The following is a 14957-nucleotide window of genomic DNA, read 5'->3' as shown; positions in this document are numbered from 1 at the left end:
ATGGCATTCGAACCCAATTATATTTGAAAACATCGTCTGTTTATTTGAAATATCGATCAAAGTCTGCTATTAGTTTTTCTAAATGATTAATAATAATTTTCTGTATTTCAAATTCTGTAATATTAATATTATTGTTTTCAACGAGTAAATTAAGAGTCGGAAATGAAGCAAGTTTCTTTACTTCAACCTTATTACGTCCTTGCATAGACGTATTTAGATTATTTATTTCAAATAAAATATCTGACAAATAAGAAACTTGAGTAATCCACTTCAACTCGGAGAATTTAGATGCTAATGGGTGTTTCTTTTCTCTTAAAAAAAATCGACTTCTGTCCGCAATGATAATACTCTTTGAACAACTTTGCCCCGGGACAGCCATCTAACTTCAGAATAATATAATAAATGTTCGTATTCTGCACCAAATTCACACACGGAAAATTCTACAGTTAAGAGCTCTTGATTTGATAAAATTGACTACCGCAACAATTTCATCCAAAACGATACATAATTCGGGTGATAATTTTTTTGAAGCAAGATTTTGTCTATGTAACAAACAATGAATCGATATAATTTGTGGATTCATTTGTTTTGCTCTTGTCGAAAATCCCTTTTGGGCAACTGCTCCGTCGGTGCAAATACTGAAACACTGATTCCAATTTAATCCTTCTTCTTTAAAAAACGATTCGACCATAAGAAAAATATCTTCACCTCTAGATGTTGTTGACATTGGTTTGCAAAATAAAATGTCCTCCTGTATATCTGTTAAACCTGGATACCGCAAGTAAACCATGAGTTGAGCATCTTTACTTACATCTATCGTTTCATCCAGTTGAATCTAAATAAACCACCACTTTTTACAGCAGAAATAAGTTGATTCTTAATATCAAATGAAACGAATTGTATCATTTGATAATGGTATCTTTGGTAATTTCTTTCAACTTTCATCTCTGCACATGATACGTGTCATGTCAATGGCAGCAGGTTTTATAAGTTTTTCAGCAATATTATGGGGTTTCTTTTGTCTTGCAATATACCAAGCCACATAAAAAGAAGCAACTGTAGCTTGTTTGGCAGAATTTATAAAACCATTATTACTTGGTGCATCCAAACGCTGTCTTTTTAAATGGACTTCTTTTCTTTCGAAAAAAGTACGATCTTTTCCCTCAAAGGAAAAATTTTTATGTTTTGCATCAAAATATCTTTTAAGTTTGTTCGGTTTCATCGATTCATTAGTTAATATTTCACTGCACAACACGCATTGCGGCTTGTTCACTCCTCGATCATAAATGCAAGTAAAACCTAATTCTAAAAATGCTTCCTTGTATTCACGTTTTGCCATTATTAGGTTGATTACAATTTTACATTACGCACTGCAGCTTGATCACTCCACTATTAATAATAAGACAAAATTTGTTTCTAAAATGCTTGTATTCACGTTTCGCTGTAATTACACGTTTCAGTGTAATAACAATACGCAGAAACGAGTTTTTGACAGAGAGCTTACAGAGTCTGTGCGCACGCAAAGCAATGGCGTGTGTATTACCAACACCTCCTAGAAAAGAAAGCCTCAGGACAAGAATTGGACGTCACTTCCAGAAGGCCATTCGCAAAGAGTGGTAAAACCGAAACATTGTATTAGGGAATAATTCTTCTAGGAGGTGTTGGTATTACTTATTATTTGGTGTATTACTAGCTTTTTTGGTTTGACTCAGCGTGACCCAATATTGGGTCGCGACCCATAGGTTAAGAACCGCTGCATTAGCCTGTCACCTACAACTACTAAACTATTAAAACTGTAAAGTAAGCCTACAAAGACTGTACAAGAATGTTTAGTAACATTCTCTACAATATTTTGTAGGTTATAATAACAATAGAAAAAACTGAGCAGTAACAGTTGACTGCAAAATCAAACAACAAAATCTATAGAGAAAATGGACTTTTTTTGAAAAAAAAAATTAAAATGCTGATTTGACCCATTTCCACTCATGATAAAATCGCCCTTTTAAGAAAAATCGATATGTTCTGTTGTTTAGACACCGAAACCTGAAAATTGGAAAAAAATGGACTTACGCTCGTTTAAAAAAACCGATTCAATTCTTCTACTGTCTTATCTCTCCACTGGGAGTTTTTCAGTAGAAGCGAATAAAGTATTTGTGTTACAATTTTTGATAATAAGGTTCTGTTAGAATTAAAATATAAAAGATAAATGCAAGATTGAATAAAAGATAATAAATAAATAAAATAAAATAAAAGTATCTTTCTTGCATGAAAATATTATATCAAATTCGGGTTTCTAAAGCCACCAAAACCTGAAAATTGGAAAAAAAATGAACTTACGCTGGTTTAAAAAAACCAATTCAATTCTTCTACTGACTTATATCTCCTCTGGGAGCACTAGAAGGCATTCATGTGCTTACTTAAAAAATTAAATTTATTTTTTTTAATATCTAATTATTACTTAATTTCTATGGTTTAATTGCCATGTTCTGGTTATATTTGTAGGAGGATGTATTGATATCTAGTTCGCCTAGATCAATTCCATGCATAAACAAAATATTGCGTTACCATAGAAACGAACAATAGCTTATTAGAAGTATAAGTGTAAAATTTGACGTAAGAAAAGTAAACCAGAGTTACGTAATAAATTAAAAGAAAAAAGATGTCAATCGAAATTGTGAAAATCGAAAAATTGGAGTATCGAGCCATCATCAAGTACCTACCTGTATTTAAAAGGGTTAAGAGGTAAGCAGATTTACGAAGATATGCTTAATACCCTTGGTGATCAATGTCCTTCGTAGACGACTGTGAAAAATTGTAGTGCAAGCTTCAAAAGAAGTAAATTTTCCACTGAAGATGATGACCGATCGGGAAGGCCAGTTTCTGTGTCAGTCCCCGAAAATATCGATGCAGTTCATGACATGATTTTATCAGAACGTCGAATTCGGCTAAAACGGATATCTAAAGCACTAAATATTTCATACGAACGCGTTCATGATATAGTTCACGTCAATTTAGATATGCTGCAAAATGGATCCCCAAATGTTTGAATGTTGACCAAAAGCGTGCAATGGTAGAAGCACCCCGTTCGATCTGTGCTCGATTTGAAAACGATGTAGACTTCTTAAACCGAATTGTTACTATGGATGAGATTTGGGTACATTTCTACGATCGAGAAACAAAGCAACAATCGATGGAATGGCGACACTCTGGTTCTCCAAGACCTAAAAACTTTCGTGTCCAAAAATCAGCTAGGAAAGTTCTTGCTTCAGTTTTTTGGGATTGCCATAGAGTAATCATGATTAATTTTTTTGATATATGTAGAACAATAGATTTCTATTCTACTTTACTGACCACTCTATGGAAAAAAATTAAAGAGAAAAGATGCGAAAAGCTACACAAAGGTGTTTTGTTATTGCAGGACAACGCCCCTGCACAAAAATCTTCTATTGCCATGCAAAAATTCGTGATTTAGGGTTTGAATTACTAGAACACCCCCGTTATTCACCAGATTTGTCTCCGTCCGACTATCATCTCATTCCTCAACTGAAAAAAAGTTTAAAAGGTCGTAAATTTTCTTCCAACGAGGAGGTAATAAAAGTAGTGGAGGTCTGATTTGCAGAAGAAGAAACATTTTTTTGAAAGGTCTAGAGACGTAGCAGGTTCGCTGTAATAAATGTATTCAATTAAGAGGAGAATATGTTGAGTAATAAAATATTTTGACATTGAAATTTTGTTTGGTGCTATAGTAAGAATTTTTCAATATATCCTCGTATGTTTTTTCTGGTTCTTAAGAAATACATGTTTGATAACAAAAATTAATATATTAATGAGTTTTACATTAGCGACATTAGTAAGGATTTACGATTACCCGTGGATTTAAGCATTTATTATGAAAATTCTATTAACATTCCATTCTTGAGATTTTATTGCAAAGTTTTGGATGTATCGCTTTTTTATACAAGACCGTTACAACTTAAAAATTGTTGTTTTTCAGAAGAAGCGAATAAAGTATTTGTGTCAAAATGTTTGATAATAAGGTTCTGTTTGAATTAAAATGTAAAAGATAAATGCCAAATTATGCTTGCTTGAGAACAACTGAGATCAAAGGTAGAATTTTATTATTTGATAACTGTTAATTATCAATTCCTTAAATAAAAAAATAATAAAAGTGTCATTCTTGCATTTAAGTTGGAATTTCTGATATCGTTGGCGATATTCATACTGAACACACTGTTTATACCACTACACCAACACTCACAATTACACTATCTGACGCGCGTTTCGATAACCAAATGATCGTCTTCAGAGACTGAAGATTGAGTATTCAGTATCTTGCATGAAAATATTATCATGTTTTATTAAATTATAAGTGTATTTCTTATAAAAAAAACATAAAACCAAAGGATCAATATCTACTTAAACCTAAAAAAGAATAAAAATTTTATCCTTTTTCTTTTGATGCCAACGCAAGTATACCACGAAAATACAGTGCAATAAAGAGAAAAATCTATTGATCTAAATAAGTTGAAAAACACTGAAAAAAACGAAAAAACCCCTTAATGGAAGAATCTAGAAACATTAGTATCATTTTCCTTTTGCTTTAGTATCCTTTGTTGGAATAAAGGCTTTTTTAGATTAATTTTATTTGTGTTTGTTGATAGTCGTCTATATGCTGTACTTGCTTGTAAGTTATCTTTGTCTTCGTAAGATGTTTTGGACCAAAAGCAGTGAGGGTCGGTTTTCTGGGCTTTAAAAACTTTAATGTCATTTGTTTTAACAGTTTTACCATTTCGATTTTGTACACATCTTTTAATGCCAGTTGATCTGCTAAATCTTGACATTTCTGTCACGTGGTAAGGATTTCCGGATTTTTAGACTGTCTAATTAAAGTCACATATTGTTCAGGGACAAAAATTCCCAAAATTTTTCATATTTAGTAATTTGTTTTTCTATTACCGAATGCACATTATCAACGTTATTTTGTTATTGAATATTTATCAGATATTTTGTTAAGATTGGTCAGATTTGTTACAGCATTAAGGTATAATGCAAATAAAAATTTGTACAATTTTATATGCATATTCAGTAGGTCTGAGAATCGGCTACTATCTATTTTTCATACCCCTAAGTGATAAGGGTTGTCCACCCCTAACATTTTCCACATTTTTTTATAATGTGCCATTAAAAAATACATACAACCCTAAATTTTCACCGTTGTATCACCAACCCCTATTTTTTAATAGCCATTTTAGTAATTTAACTTTTCGCCGGGCGCTACGCCGTCCGTAGGACGGCAGACAGGTATTTTGGTTATTATTAGGAAATGGAAATTTCCAATTACGTTTTGGGTTAAAGTTATTCTACCTGCTATTCATCCCCTGCAATAAAAGGGTAAAAGTGATTCTCAGTCGTTCAATGAACAGTGAACAGTAAGCATTGAAGTGAAAGTTGTCAACAGCTGTTGTGTGTAGTTTTGATTTCATCTATGCATAATAATGATGAAATCAACAAAGACACCAAGAAGCCAGAAATGATTATGGATTATAATACCACCAAAGGAGGAGTTGATACTGTCGACAAATTATGCTCCAGTTATTTTTTTGGTAATTTTTCATCACATAATGAACATAGCTGGGATCAACACGCAGATATTGTTTACTTCAGGATTACCATCAGAAGCTCCTGATCGAAGAATTATCTTTCTAAAAAATCTAGCTCAAGATCTGATGAAAGAACAATTGTATGCCAGGTCAGATATAAAAAATCTTCCTATTGACGTGAAAGCTTTTCTAAGCCTTCGTTTTCCGAAAAGATCTATTGAAGACGTCGAAGAGACGGCTACCTCTTCAGATGCAGTGCCCACAGAAAAGCGGCTAAGAGGTTGGTGTAAACAATGCAAATCAACAAAATCAAAAACGACAAAATCGTGTGAAAAGTGTTCAGCGTTTGTGTGTGGAAAACATTCCAAAATAATATGTGAATATTGCTTGCACGCCATGGAAGGTGTTAGCGAAGGTAGTTCATAATACATTTTGTAATAATATATATATATATATATATATATATATATATATATATATATATATATATATATATATATTATAATATAAGATAAATATACTTTTTTCGCCTATAAATGAACAATATTATAATGATAGCAAATAAAATCATCCCTAGGAGTGGATTGGTAAGTGAAATAGAACAAGATTTGTACGCCGTCCAGAATACGGTTAGCGCCTGGTGCTGTTGCAAAACCCTTAGCGCCTGACGAAAAGTTAATAATTTTTCATCCTGCTTGATAACTGATCAATTATCACTGGCGGGGATAATTTATTCTCAATTAAATGTTAGGCTCATCAGCCTTTCATTGAAACTTATTACATGGTAACATATTAAGTATCAAGACAGTTTATTCCTGCTATAATTAGTGTTAACGGTGCTTGATTTTTTTAAATTTAAAATCAGTATTTTAATTATTGTTATAACCATAATATTTTCATAACAAATTGCATAAATTCTCTTGGATGAAAAGTTTCTCACATAAATCTTTTTTCCGGTAGATACGTACTCAGTATTAGTTTATTGAGGTTAGTTCCTCTGAAACATTCTCAAAACAACCCTTAGATATCGGTGATGGACAAGTTACTATAGATGAAACTGGATACGTAAAATTACCGACCGATATTTCCCGATGTACACACATAGTACATAAATCATGAGTGGCTTACTGAAAAAGCAATTTTTTGCGACAAAAAATGTGGACGTTGACGACTTAAATCTGAAGATACAACAGGGAACTTGGTTAGGTTAGGTTAGCAACTGTATCAAGCTGTCAATTTTCCAACAGAGTTTTTGAACTCACTGGATTTGCCAAAAATTAACGAAAAACGTTATCGAAGCAAGCATTTTAAATGGCAAGTTCCGAGGTGAAAATATATTAATACCACGAATCCCTATTATACCTACAGATGTGCCAATTCATTTTAAACGTATTCATTTTCAGATTAGATTGGCATTTGCAATAACTATCAATAAATCCCAAGACCAAACGATATCTGTTTGTGGCTTAGATTTGACCAGACCATGTATTTCACACGGACAATTATACGTGGCATGCTCTCGAGTGGGTAAACCATCCAGTTTGTTTGTGTTAGCTAAAGATGGACTAACAAAAAATATTGTTCACGCTATAGCATTAAGAGATTGATATTGTTTGTGTTACTGTCGTAATTAATTAATGATATATATAATTTTGATTTTATTTTTATATTCGCTCATCCTTCACGGCGCTCCGTACCTCTTTCACTCATATACCATATCCTTACACACTCACAATAAGTTAGTTATTTTTTTTCTACACTAGAAATTCGCTAGAAATAATTTATATGGCAAAACAACGTTTGTCGGGTCAGCTAGTTATCTATATAAAATATTACATCAATCATTTTATCAAGTGCTTGAGCTTTTTTATCTAATTCGTTAAGGTGATACCAAACGCAGGAGCCTATTTCATTGGCCTGCCAGCTTCTCCCTCGTGCCAGAAATAGCAAGTCACCTCAGACTCAACAGGAGAAACAAAACTTAAATTCAAAGAATTTCATTTCGTAACGTAATAAAAAGAAGAAACTGTTCCAAAAGTGACATAACTTTCAGTTTTTAGATTTAAATCTTCTTCCAATAAATGTCTGTCATATTTTTCTTTAATTAATCTCTTTTCATCTTCACAAGCATTTCTAGCTCTGTGCAAATATCGCACTGATCATTTTTTGGAGTAAAAATACAATATTATATTTTTTAGTAAATATATCATAATAGGTTCTGTAGTTAGTAAACGGCAAATTTTTTCCCTGGCATGACGTCTTATAGTCTAGATCAGCTTTCCCAACCGGTAGGTCGCGACCCACCAGTGGGTTTCCTGGCGGATTTTAGGTGGGTCGCGGCAAGGCTTTTGTAAAAAAATCCAAAAATTTACTAATTCTTCAGCATCACATTTGATTATAACGAAGTAATTTTTTATTAGTGGGTTGTAACATAACAAATATTTGGTGCAATTTATGCCGGTTCTTACTTGCCAATAATTATTTGCAATTTATATGATGTACAAAAAACAGTAGCGCAAAGTTGCCGTGCACGATCTGGCAACAGGGGCATGCCAGTCGAACCGGTTTTCTCCCACCACAGGCCTCGCTCTGTCACTCGTCTCGGTTATTTGTTCTGTTCACTCACGCAGTCTGGCAACTGCATTTGCTCACGAGGCAAGAGCACGCGGCAGTGACTTGATTATTTATTTGTCTAGCTTTGTTTTGGTTTAAAAGTAATGAAGTAGTGTTATGACTATTTGCGACGATGGAGAATTGGCTGAAATTTGGGTCGTGTGTTAAGAGAAAACAGGAATCTACTAACGAAGGTGAGGTTAATCGTCATTCTACTAGTAAAGACGTTATAGTGCCTCAAACATCATCAAATGTTAAAAAAGTGAAGAAGATTTTTCGAAAATATTGTTCTGAATACTTCCAATATGGATTTACGTTCATTGGTACCGATGAAGAACCTCTACCTCAATGTGTATTTTGTTTTGAAACCTTGGCAAATGAAAGTATTGAGCCTTCAAAACTTCAAAGGCACATTTCAACAAAACATCCCGAATACTCAAATAAACCTTTGACATATTTTCAAAAGAAGAAAACAGAACTATTTTCGACTCGGTCGAATACGGAGAATGTGTCGGGGCAAGGTAATAAAAAAATTACCATGGCCTCATACCAGCTGTCATTGCTAATAGCAAAAAATGGCGCTCCTCACACAGCAGGTGAAAACCTTATTTTGCCTGGGGCAAAAATAATTTCTTCACTTCTGCTTGACGAAAAAGCAGGTCAACAGATAGGTAAAATATCCCTATCAAACACTACAGTGAAACCTAGAATCGAGAAAATGTCTATCTATGTAAAGGAGAGTTTAATATCTGCTTTGAAAGAAAGTGATTTTTATTCTTTACAATTAGACGAAAGTACAGAAAATATACAGGACTAGTTGCTAAAGTCAAGGAAGTAGCTCCGTTAGTTGAATGGACCCATTGTAGCATTCATAGGGAAGCATTAGCGGTCAAGGGAATGAACCCAGACCTCAAAAGCACACTTGAAGACGCCGTAAATATTGTGAACTTAATCAAAGCACAATCTAAAAACTCGAGGTTGTTCACTGTAATGTGTGATGAAATTGGAAGCGATCATAAACAGTTGCTTCTACATTGTGAAGTGCGTTGGTGGAAAGGTTCTTTCCAGATTGTTTGAGCTTCGAGACGAAGTTAGATTGTTTTTAGTTCAGTTGGATCATGATTGCAAAGAAAAGGCCAAACATTTTCTCTGTGATTGCCTCAATGATGAAACGTGGCTGATAAAATTGGCATATCTGGCTGACATTTTTAGCTCACTGAACATCCTTAATTTGACATTACAAGGAGAATATTCTTCGTTCAAGAAAAAGTTGATTCTACAATTAAAAAAATTGATAGATGGCATCAAAAGGACCAAGCAAATAAATTTGATTCATTCCCGTTGATGAATGAATTTTTAGATTTCCATGAGCTAACAGTCGATCCAGCAACTTTAGAAATTATACTTGAACACTTACGAGGCTTGTCATCCGAACTGAGGCGATACTTTCCACCAATATTGACCACTAATAAGTGGATACAAAATCCATTTGGCGAGGAAAATTTAAAAAATGCCAACTTAGCAGCAGCCCAGGTATATACTAATTTTTAGAATAACTTTTTTGTTAAAAAGTTTACGTTCTCAATGCCTAGCTATTTACATTCGTGAAAAAACAGTTCAGAACAGCTGACAACTGGTTCATATACTTACTGCAGCTTTTAGGCCCAGTACACACGTAACGATTTGGCCTGAAGGTTTGTCCGTTCAGGCCAAATCGGTACGTTTGTAGCGAGTCTCTGAAAAGTAAAAAAAAATATATTCTATGATCAATCTGTTTTTTTTTTCTCAGGAAGATGCTTTAAATGAGTTATCATGTGACTCCATCATGAAAACGATGTTCAAGGAGAAAAGTTTGACCTTATTTTGGCTGAATGTTAAGCCAAGCTATCCAGGTTTATTTGAAAAAGCAATGAGATTCTTAATAGTTTTTTCAACAACATATCTTTGTGAGCGTGCCTTTTCAGCTTTGGTGCATATCAAGAACAAGTATAGGAACAGACTGGATGTGGAAAGTGACTTAAGACTCAAAATATCAAATTTCAACCCTGACATTGAATCACTGGTGCAGTCAAAACAATGCCAGAAGTCACACTAGTCTTAGAGTCAAATTATTTGCAACAATCATTATAATGAATACATTCTTATTATATATATATATATATATATATATATATATATATATATATATATATATATATATATATATATATATATATATATATATATATATATATATATTTTGTAAATTCCCTATATTGTATGAAATTATACCTGCAAAAAAAACTAACTTTTTTGGATAAAAACGACACAAAACCAATTGTTCAAATTTTTCTTACAAAAACTTTTGTTGGAACATTTTATTTTGGGTCACTTTTGCTAGAAAAAATCTTCCAAAATAAAAAAGATTTTAGCACTATCTTGTATTCGATTTTAATAAAACTGCGATACATTCTGCAAGTTTCAAACTGATAGCACGCTTTTGTCCACAAAAACCTTGAGATCACAAGAGAAAACTTAAAAATTTTGAGTTTTGAGTTGTGCCCGTATTGCACGAAAACAGCGATATATGCCTTGTAGTTTCTTAAAAAATATGTATATAATTAGACATATTATTAGTGAATTTTTAATTAATAGATGACATTTGAAGGTATTGGAGGCTACCTGTGGATTTAAGTTTAAAAAAAAAATCCTATTATTGTTTTACTACAAAGGTTTCATTGTTGATTTTTACCAAAATATATCCTCTTTGGTTTTTGAAAGAGTTATTTTTAATCAAAGTAATTAATAATAATAATAAGTGATATCTAAGGACACCAAAGGTTACCCGTGGATTTAAGCTTTTTATTTGAAAATATTTTTATTATTAATTTATTACTGAGGTTTAATTGTCTATTTAAGCCAAAATAAATTTTATTAGTCTCTAAAGAAAGATATATATTTTTATAAAATAAATGGCTACGGAATTTTTAATTGACAATACTAATGAAAGGAAATTAAAAATCATGATAATTATATTCATTATTATTATTATTTATATTTTATTGATTTAGGTGAAGAGTAAATTAAATTTAAATATTAGTATGAAACTTCCATATTCGATTTCATCATCTTGTAGTTGGAACAATATTTATTATAGTTAACTTATAATTGTTATACTAAGAATAACTATAGATACGTTATTTAGTACTCAGATGTACTTGGTTTATTGGTTTTATCGCGTTTTCATTGTATTTTTAATTATTTACGACATTGAAATATAATTTGTTATAGTCACAGGTAAAGTTATTAATTTAGTGTGTTTCTAGTGTTTTCCCGTGACTTTAAGCCAACCGTGGACGGTATCATTAGTCACTCCGGTTGTCATGGACAGTTCCTATAAGTGGAAAGTGTGAAAGTGAAACAAATAGTGTATCTGTCTCTCTCTCCTACGAGCGCTTCAGTTAGTTCTGTGGATTTTTTGCACGCATGAAGCATGCGCAGTGTAGATAAGGTGTCTCAAACGAGAGAGAAATGAATATTGTTGGCACGTTTTTTCCATACCAACTGTCCTTATAGGAGTATTACATAATATATGTTATTTACAGACAACCATCGAACTCGATAAATAAATGGAAGGGACTCGTCAATGCGCGAAGGAAAAGTGTATCTCTCTTGAGCGTTCGGGTTAATGGCGCTATAATAGTTCAAATTACTGCGTTTGATTTTAAATTTGTGAGGACCATTAGACAAAAAATGACAAAACTATTTTTTTTCAAAAATTGCTAAAACTTATTTTTTTTAAGTAGGTTATTTTCAAATACTTGTTCTTAACTACATGCTTGTACTTTGTATACTTAATATTATTACGTTATTTTCCCAAATATACTTTTAAAAATTTCAATTATAATTATAGTAACAAGTTAAATCAGGGAAGCCATTTTATTGAATTAATTATTAAATGAATAAATAGAAAGAATAATATTTCTCATATGTGCTACCCAATTTATTATTTAATTTTTATCCAGTTTACAATTTATATTAATCCCCTTAGGTTTTCATGGGTTTTAAGAATCATTTGGTATTAATATATAGCTATAGGAGCTGATAAATCTTTTTTTCTGATGATTTCTGTTCTATTGAATTTCAAGCTTTAGATCCCCTGTATGTTTAAGAGTCATCTCTTGGATGGATTCCAGACTCTATTTTCGTCAATATATAACTTCATTTGGATAATTAATTTTCGTTTTCACACAAAACATGATTTTATAGAAATGAGTATGAAACTACATAAAGATGCCTATAATTATGAAAAATATCATGAATATACAATTTTCAAAAATCCCTTGAAATAATGAATCGATTCTAATTTCACCAAAACAAATCTACTTGATTAATATTATTAATAAAACTTTTTTTTGGTATAAATCAAACTATTATTATTCATATTATAAAAAAAAACATTTAAACTAATAACCTGTTAATTGCCCTGAATATAATAATTGAACATGAAATTTTTTACCTTTTTGACAGCACTAAACAATAGGCTAATAATGCTGGTATTGTCCACCAATTTTTTTTCTATGGAATCATTCATAGTAAACTTCTCCATTATATCAAAATATTTAAACACACAAGTAATAGAAAATTTTAGGCGAGATTAGAGTCTATTCAAACAAAAAACTTCATTTTATAAACTAAAAGAGGTAGTAAAAACGTCGGTAAGACACCACAGTTACGAGAGGATTATTTTTAAACTCTATAATCCATACAAATATAATAAAATCAAAACAGAGAACCGAGCGATGATGTCACTTCTATGTTGATCTCACACAATATGTTTACTAGTGAGTAATTCTGAGTAGTCCTTCATTTTCAAGAAATTCTAGTCAATAATTAAACCTTATCAATTTATATTGGTACGTGAGTACATAGTAATAAAAGAAAGAATAGATATAGAGAACATCTGTGCGTGATTAAGTCATACGAATATTTATCAACGAGTATCTAATAGATAGACAACACACTTATCGTCGTATGTAATGTGTGTAGTATGGAAATATATAAATTTTCTTTTCTTATCATTAATTTCAGTGTTATATCAAAAATATTGGTATATGTTTAATATTTTAGTCTTCATTTAGTCAATCCATTTCATTAATAATACAATCACAATATTTAGAAAATACCAACAGGTAGTTTTGTGTAAAAAATGACCACTTAAATTTAATATATTCATCGTGGATAAATTATGAGAAAATTCATTATTTTTTCAGCAATTTCTTTTAAATAAAAATCTTGAAATAGAATAACTTCCAATTAAATTGCCAATTTTTTTTAGAAGAAAAAATTATGCCGTCGTTAATGTTTTCAAATTGGAAACGACTTCTCTATCCTCCGAGGTTCCAGCTCGGTTCTGCGCATTCTCAAGCATGCGCAGTATAGACAAAGTGTCTCGAACGAGAGAGAACATGAATATTGTCGGCACCGTAACGTAGGGACGTTTTATCCTATACCAACTGTCCATATATTACATATAGAAAAAAAGAAGAAAAAACAGTTAAATACAGTCCACTTATCGAACTAATCATACAAAAACAACATCTTCGGACCTTCCAAGCGGATTTCAAAGCGGAGTCTTTACACACTCATCTCATATTCTACAAAAAATAGAACAACGACACACGAGGAACCGCCGACAAAAAGTAAGTTTTTATTTTGCTAGACTATCAAGCGGCTTGATCAAATGCTTGAGCAAATTAATTGTATCAAGCGTGATTGATAGTTTAGAAACCCGTTTGAAGCTTGAACCAAGCATTGACGGTGATTGATAAAAAGTTTAAATGACTCCTGATTACAAAGGTGAGGATGTTTTTTAAGATTCACAAGAAGAGGTTTGGAGTCAATAAATATTTAGGAAGTGGCGAGCCGAGGGGTCCTCTTCTTGTTGGGATGAAGTGCTATTAGACAATACCTTCTCGTGGTGCACTTTGAATGTAAAAAGTTCGCGAGGATTATTTTAGTTTTATTTTAATATTAATTTTTTTCTTATGGGAGACTTCAGGAAAATTGTGAAATACTACAGTAGTCTGGCTTTTCAATTATAAAACAAACGAAAATAAATAACTTTTGAAAGCATTCAGAACGTACTTTTTGCTCGAAAGAGGATATTTTAAAATTAAATTACTAATTAAATCTTCAAACAATCATTGAATATTTGTTTTATTTCGTAAATAATGAAAAACAGACGAAAATTCTTTATGGAAAACAAAAAAAATCACAGAATTTCATTACTAACGAGAGAAAGTTAACCAAGACACGACGCGACACTTTCTAGCCTTCAATGACGTTACTAATGACAGCATTGTATATATGATCGTAAATAAAATTTGTTTCAATATAAGCAGCCAGCTATGTTAAAAAAATTACTCTCAGAAACTAACAATTGACAGAAAACAAAAAAGGCTTGACAGTTGACAGCGAACGCTAAACACATCTCGATATTTTCGTAAAATTTCGTGAGTTACGCGCATGCGTAGCAGACATATGATTATTCTTAGGCGGTATATTAAGTATACTATTCAACATTTAAAAAAATTGTCGAACCGAACTCCTTATGAAGTTTTACTGGTGATGTAGATGCAAAATTTTATTATTTTTCTAGCCTGACCTAACCACCTCCAAATGCAACAACAAAAGCAGCCAAAAGGCTCTAAAGATAGTTGCATTCTCTCAACATTTCATCTCGAAAGATATTAAGAATTAAGT

General features: G+C 31.9%; 1 protein-coding gene across 2 annotated transcripts in view; it reads right to left on the bottom strand.

Annotated features, from left to right (window-relative positions):
- The window catches only part of LOC130447308 (extended synaptotagmin-2), a 127154-nt gene extending 114047 nt beyond the window's left edge, over positions 1 to 13107 (bottom strand). The window contains exon 1 of one of the 2 annotated variants that reach the window (XM_056784052.1): positions 12712 to 13107. In XM_056784052.1, coding sequence (XP_056640030.1) covers positions 12712 to 12801 — 90 coding nt within the window. In that variant the 5' untranslated portion in view covers positions 12802 to 13107. The remainder of the gene's footprint in view (positions 1 to 12711) is intronic. The other variant, XM_056784053.1, reaches the window with a different exon arrangement.
- Between the last annotated feature and the right edge of the window lie 1850 nt (positions 13108 to 14957).

Source organism: Diorhabda sublineata, chromosome 8 (assembly GCF_026230105.1).
Source record: "Diorhabda sublineata isolate icDioSubl1.1 chromosome 8, icDioSubl1.1, whole genome shotgun sequence".
NCBI classification, from domain to species: domain Eukaryota; kingdom Metazoa; phylum Arthropoda; class Insecta; order Coleoptera; family Chrysomelidae; genus Diorhabda; species Diorhabda sublineata.
This window is presented reverse-complemented; position numbering and strand designations above follow the sequence as displayed.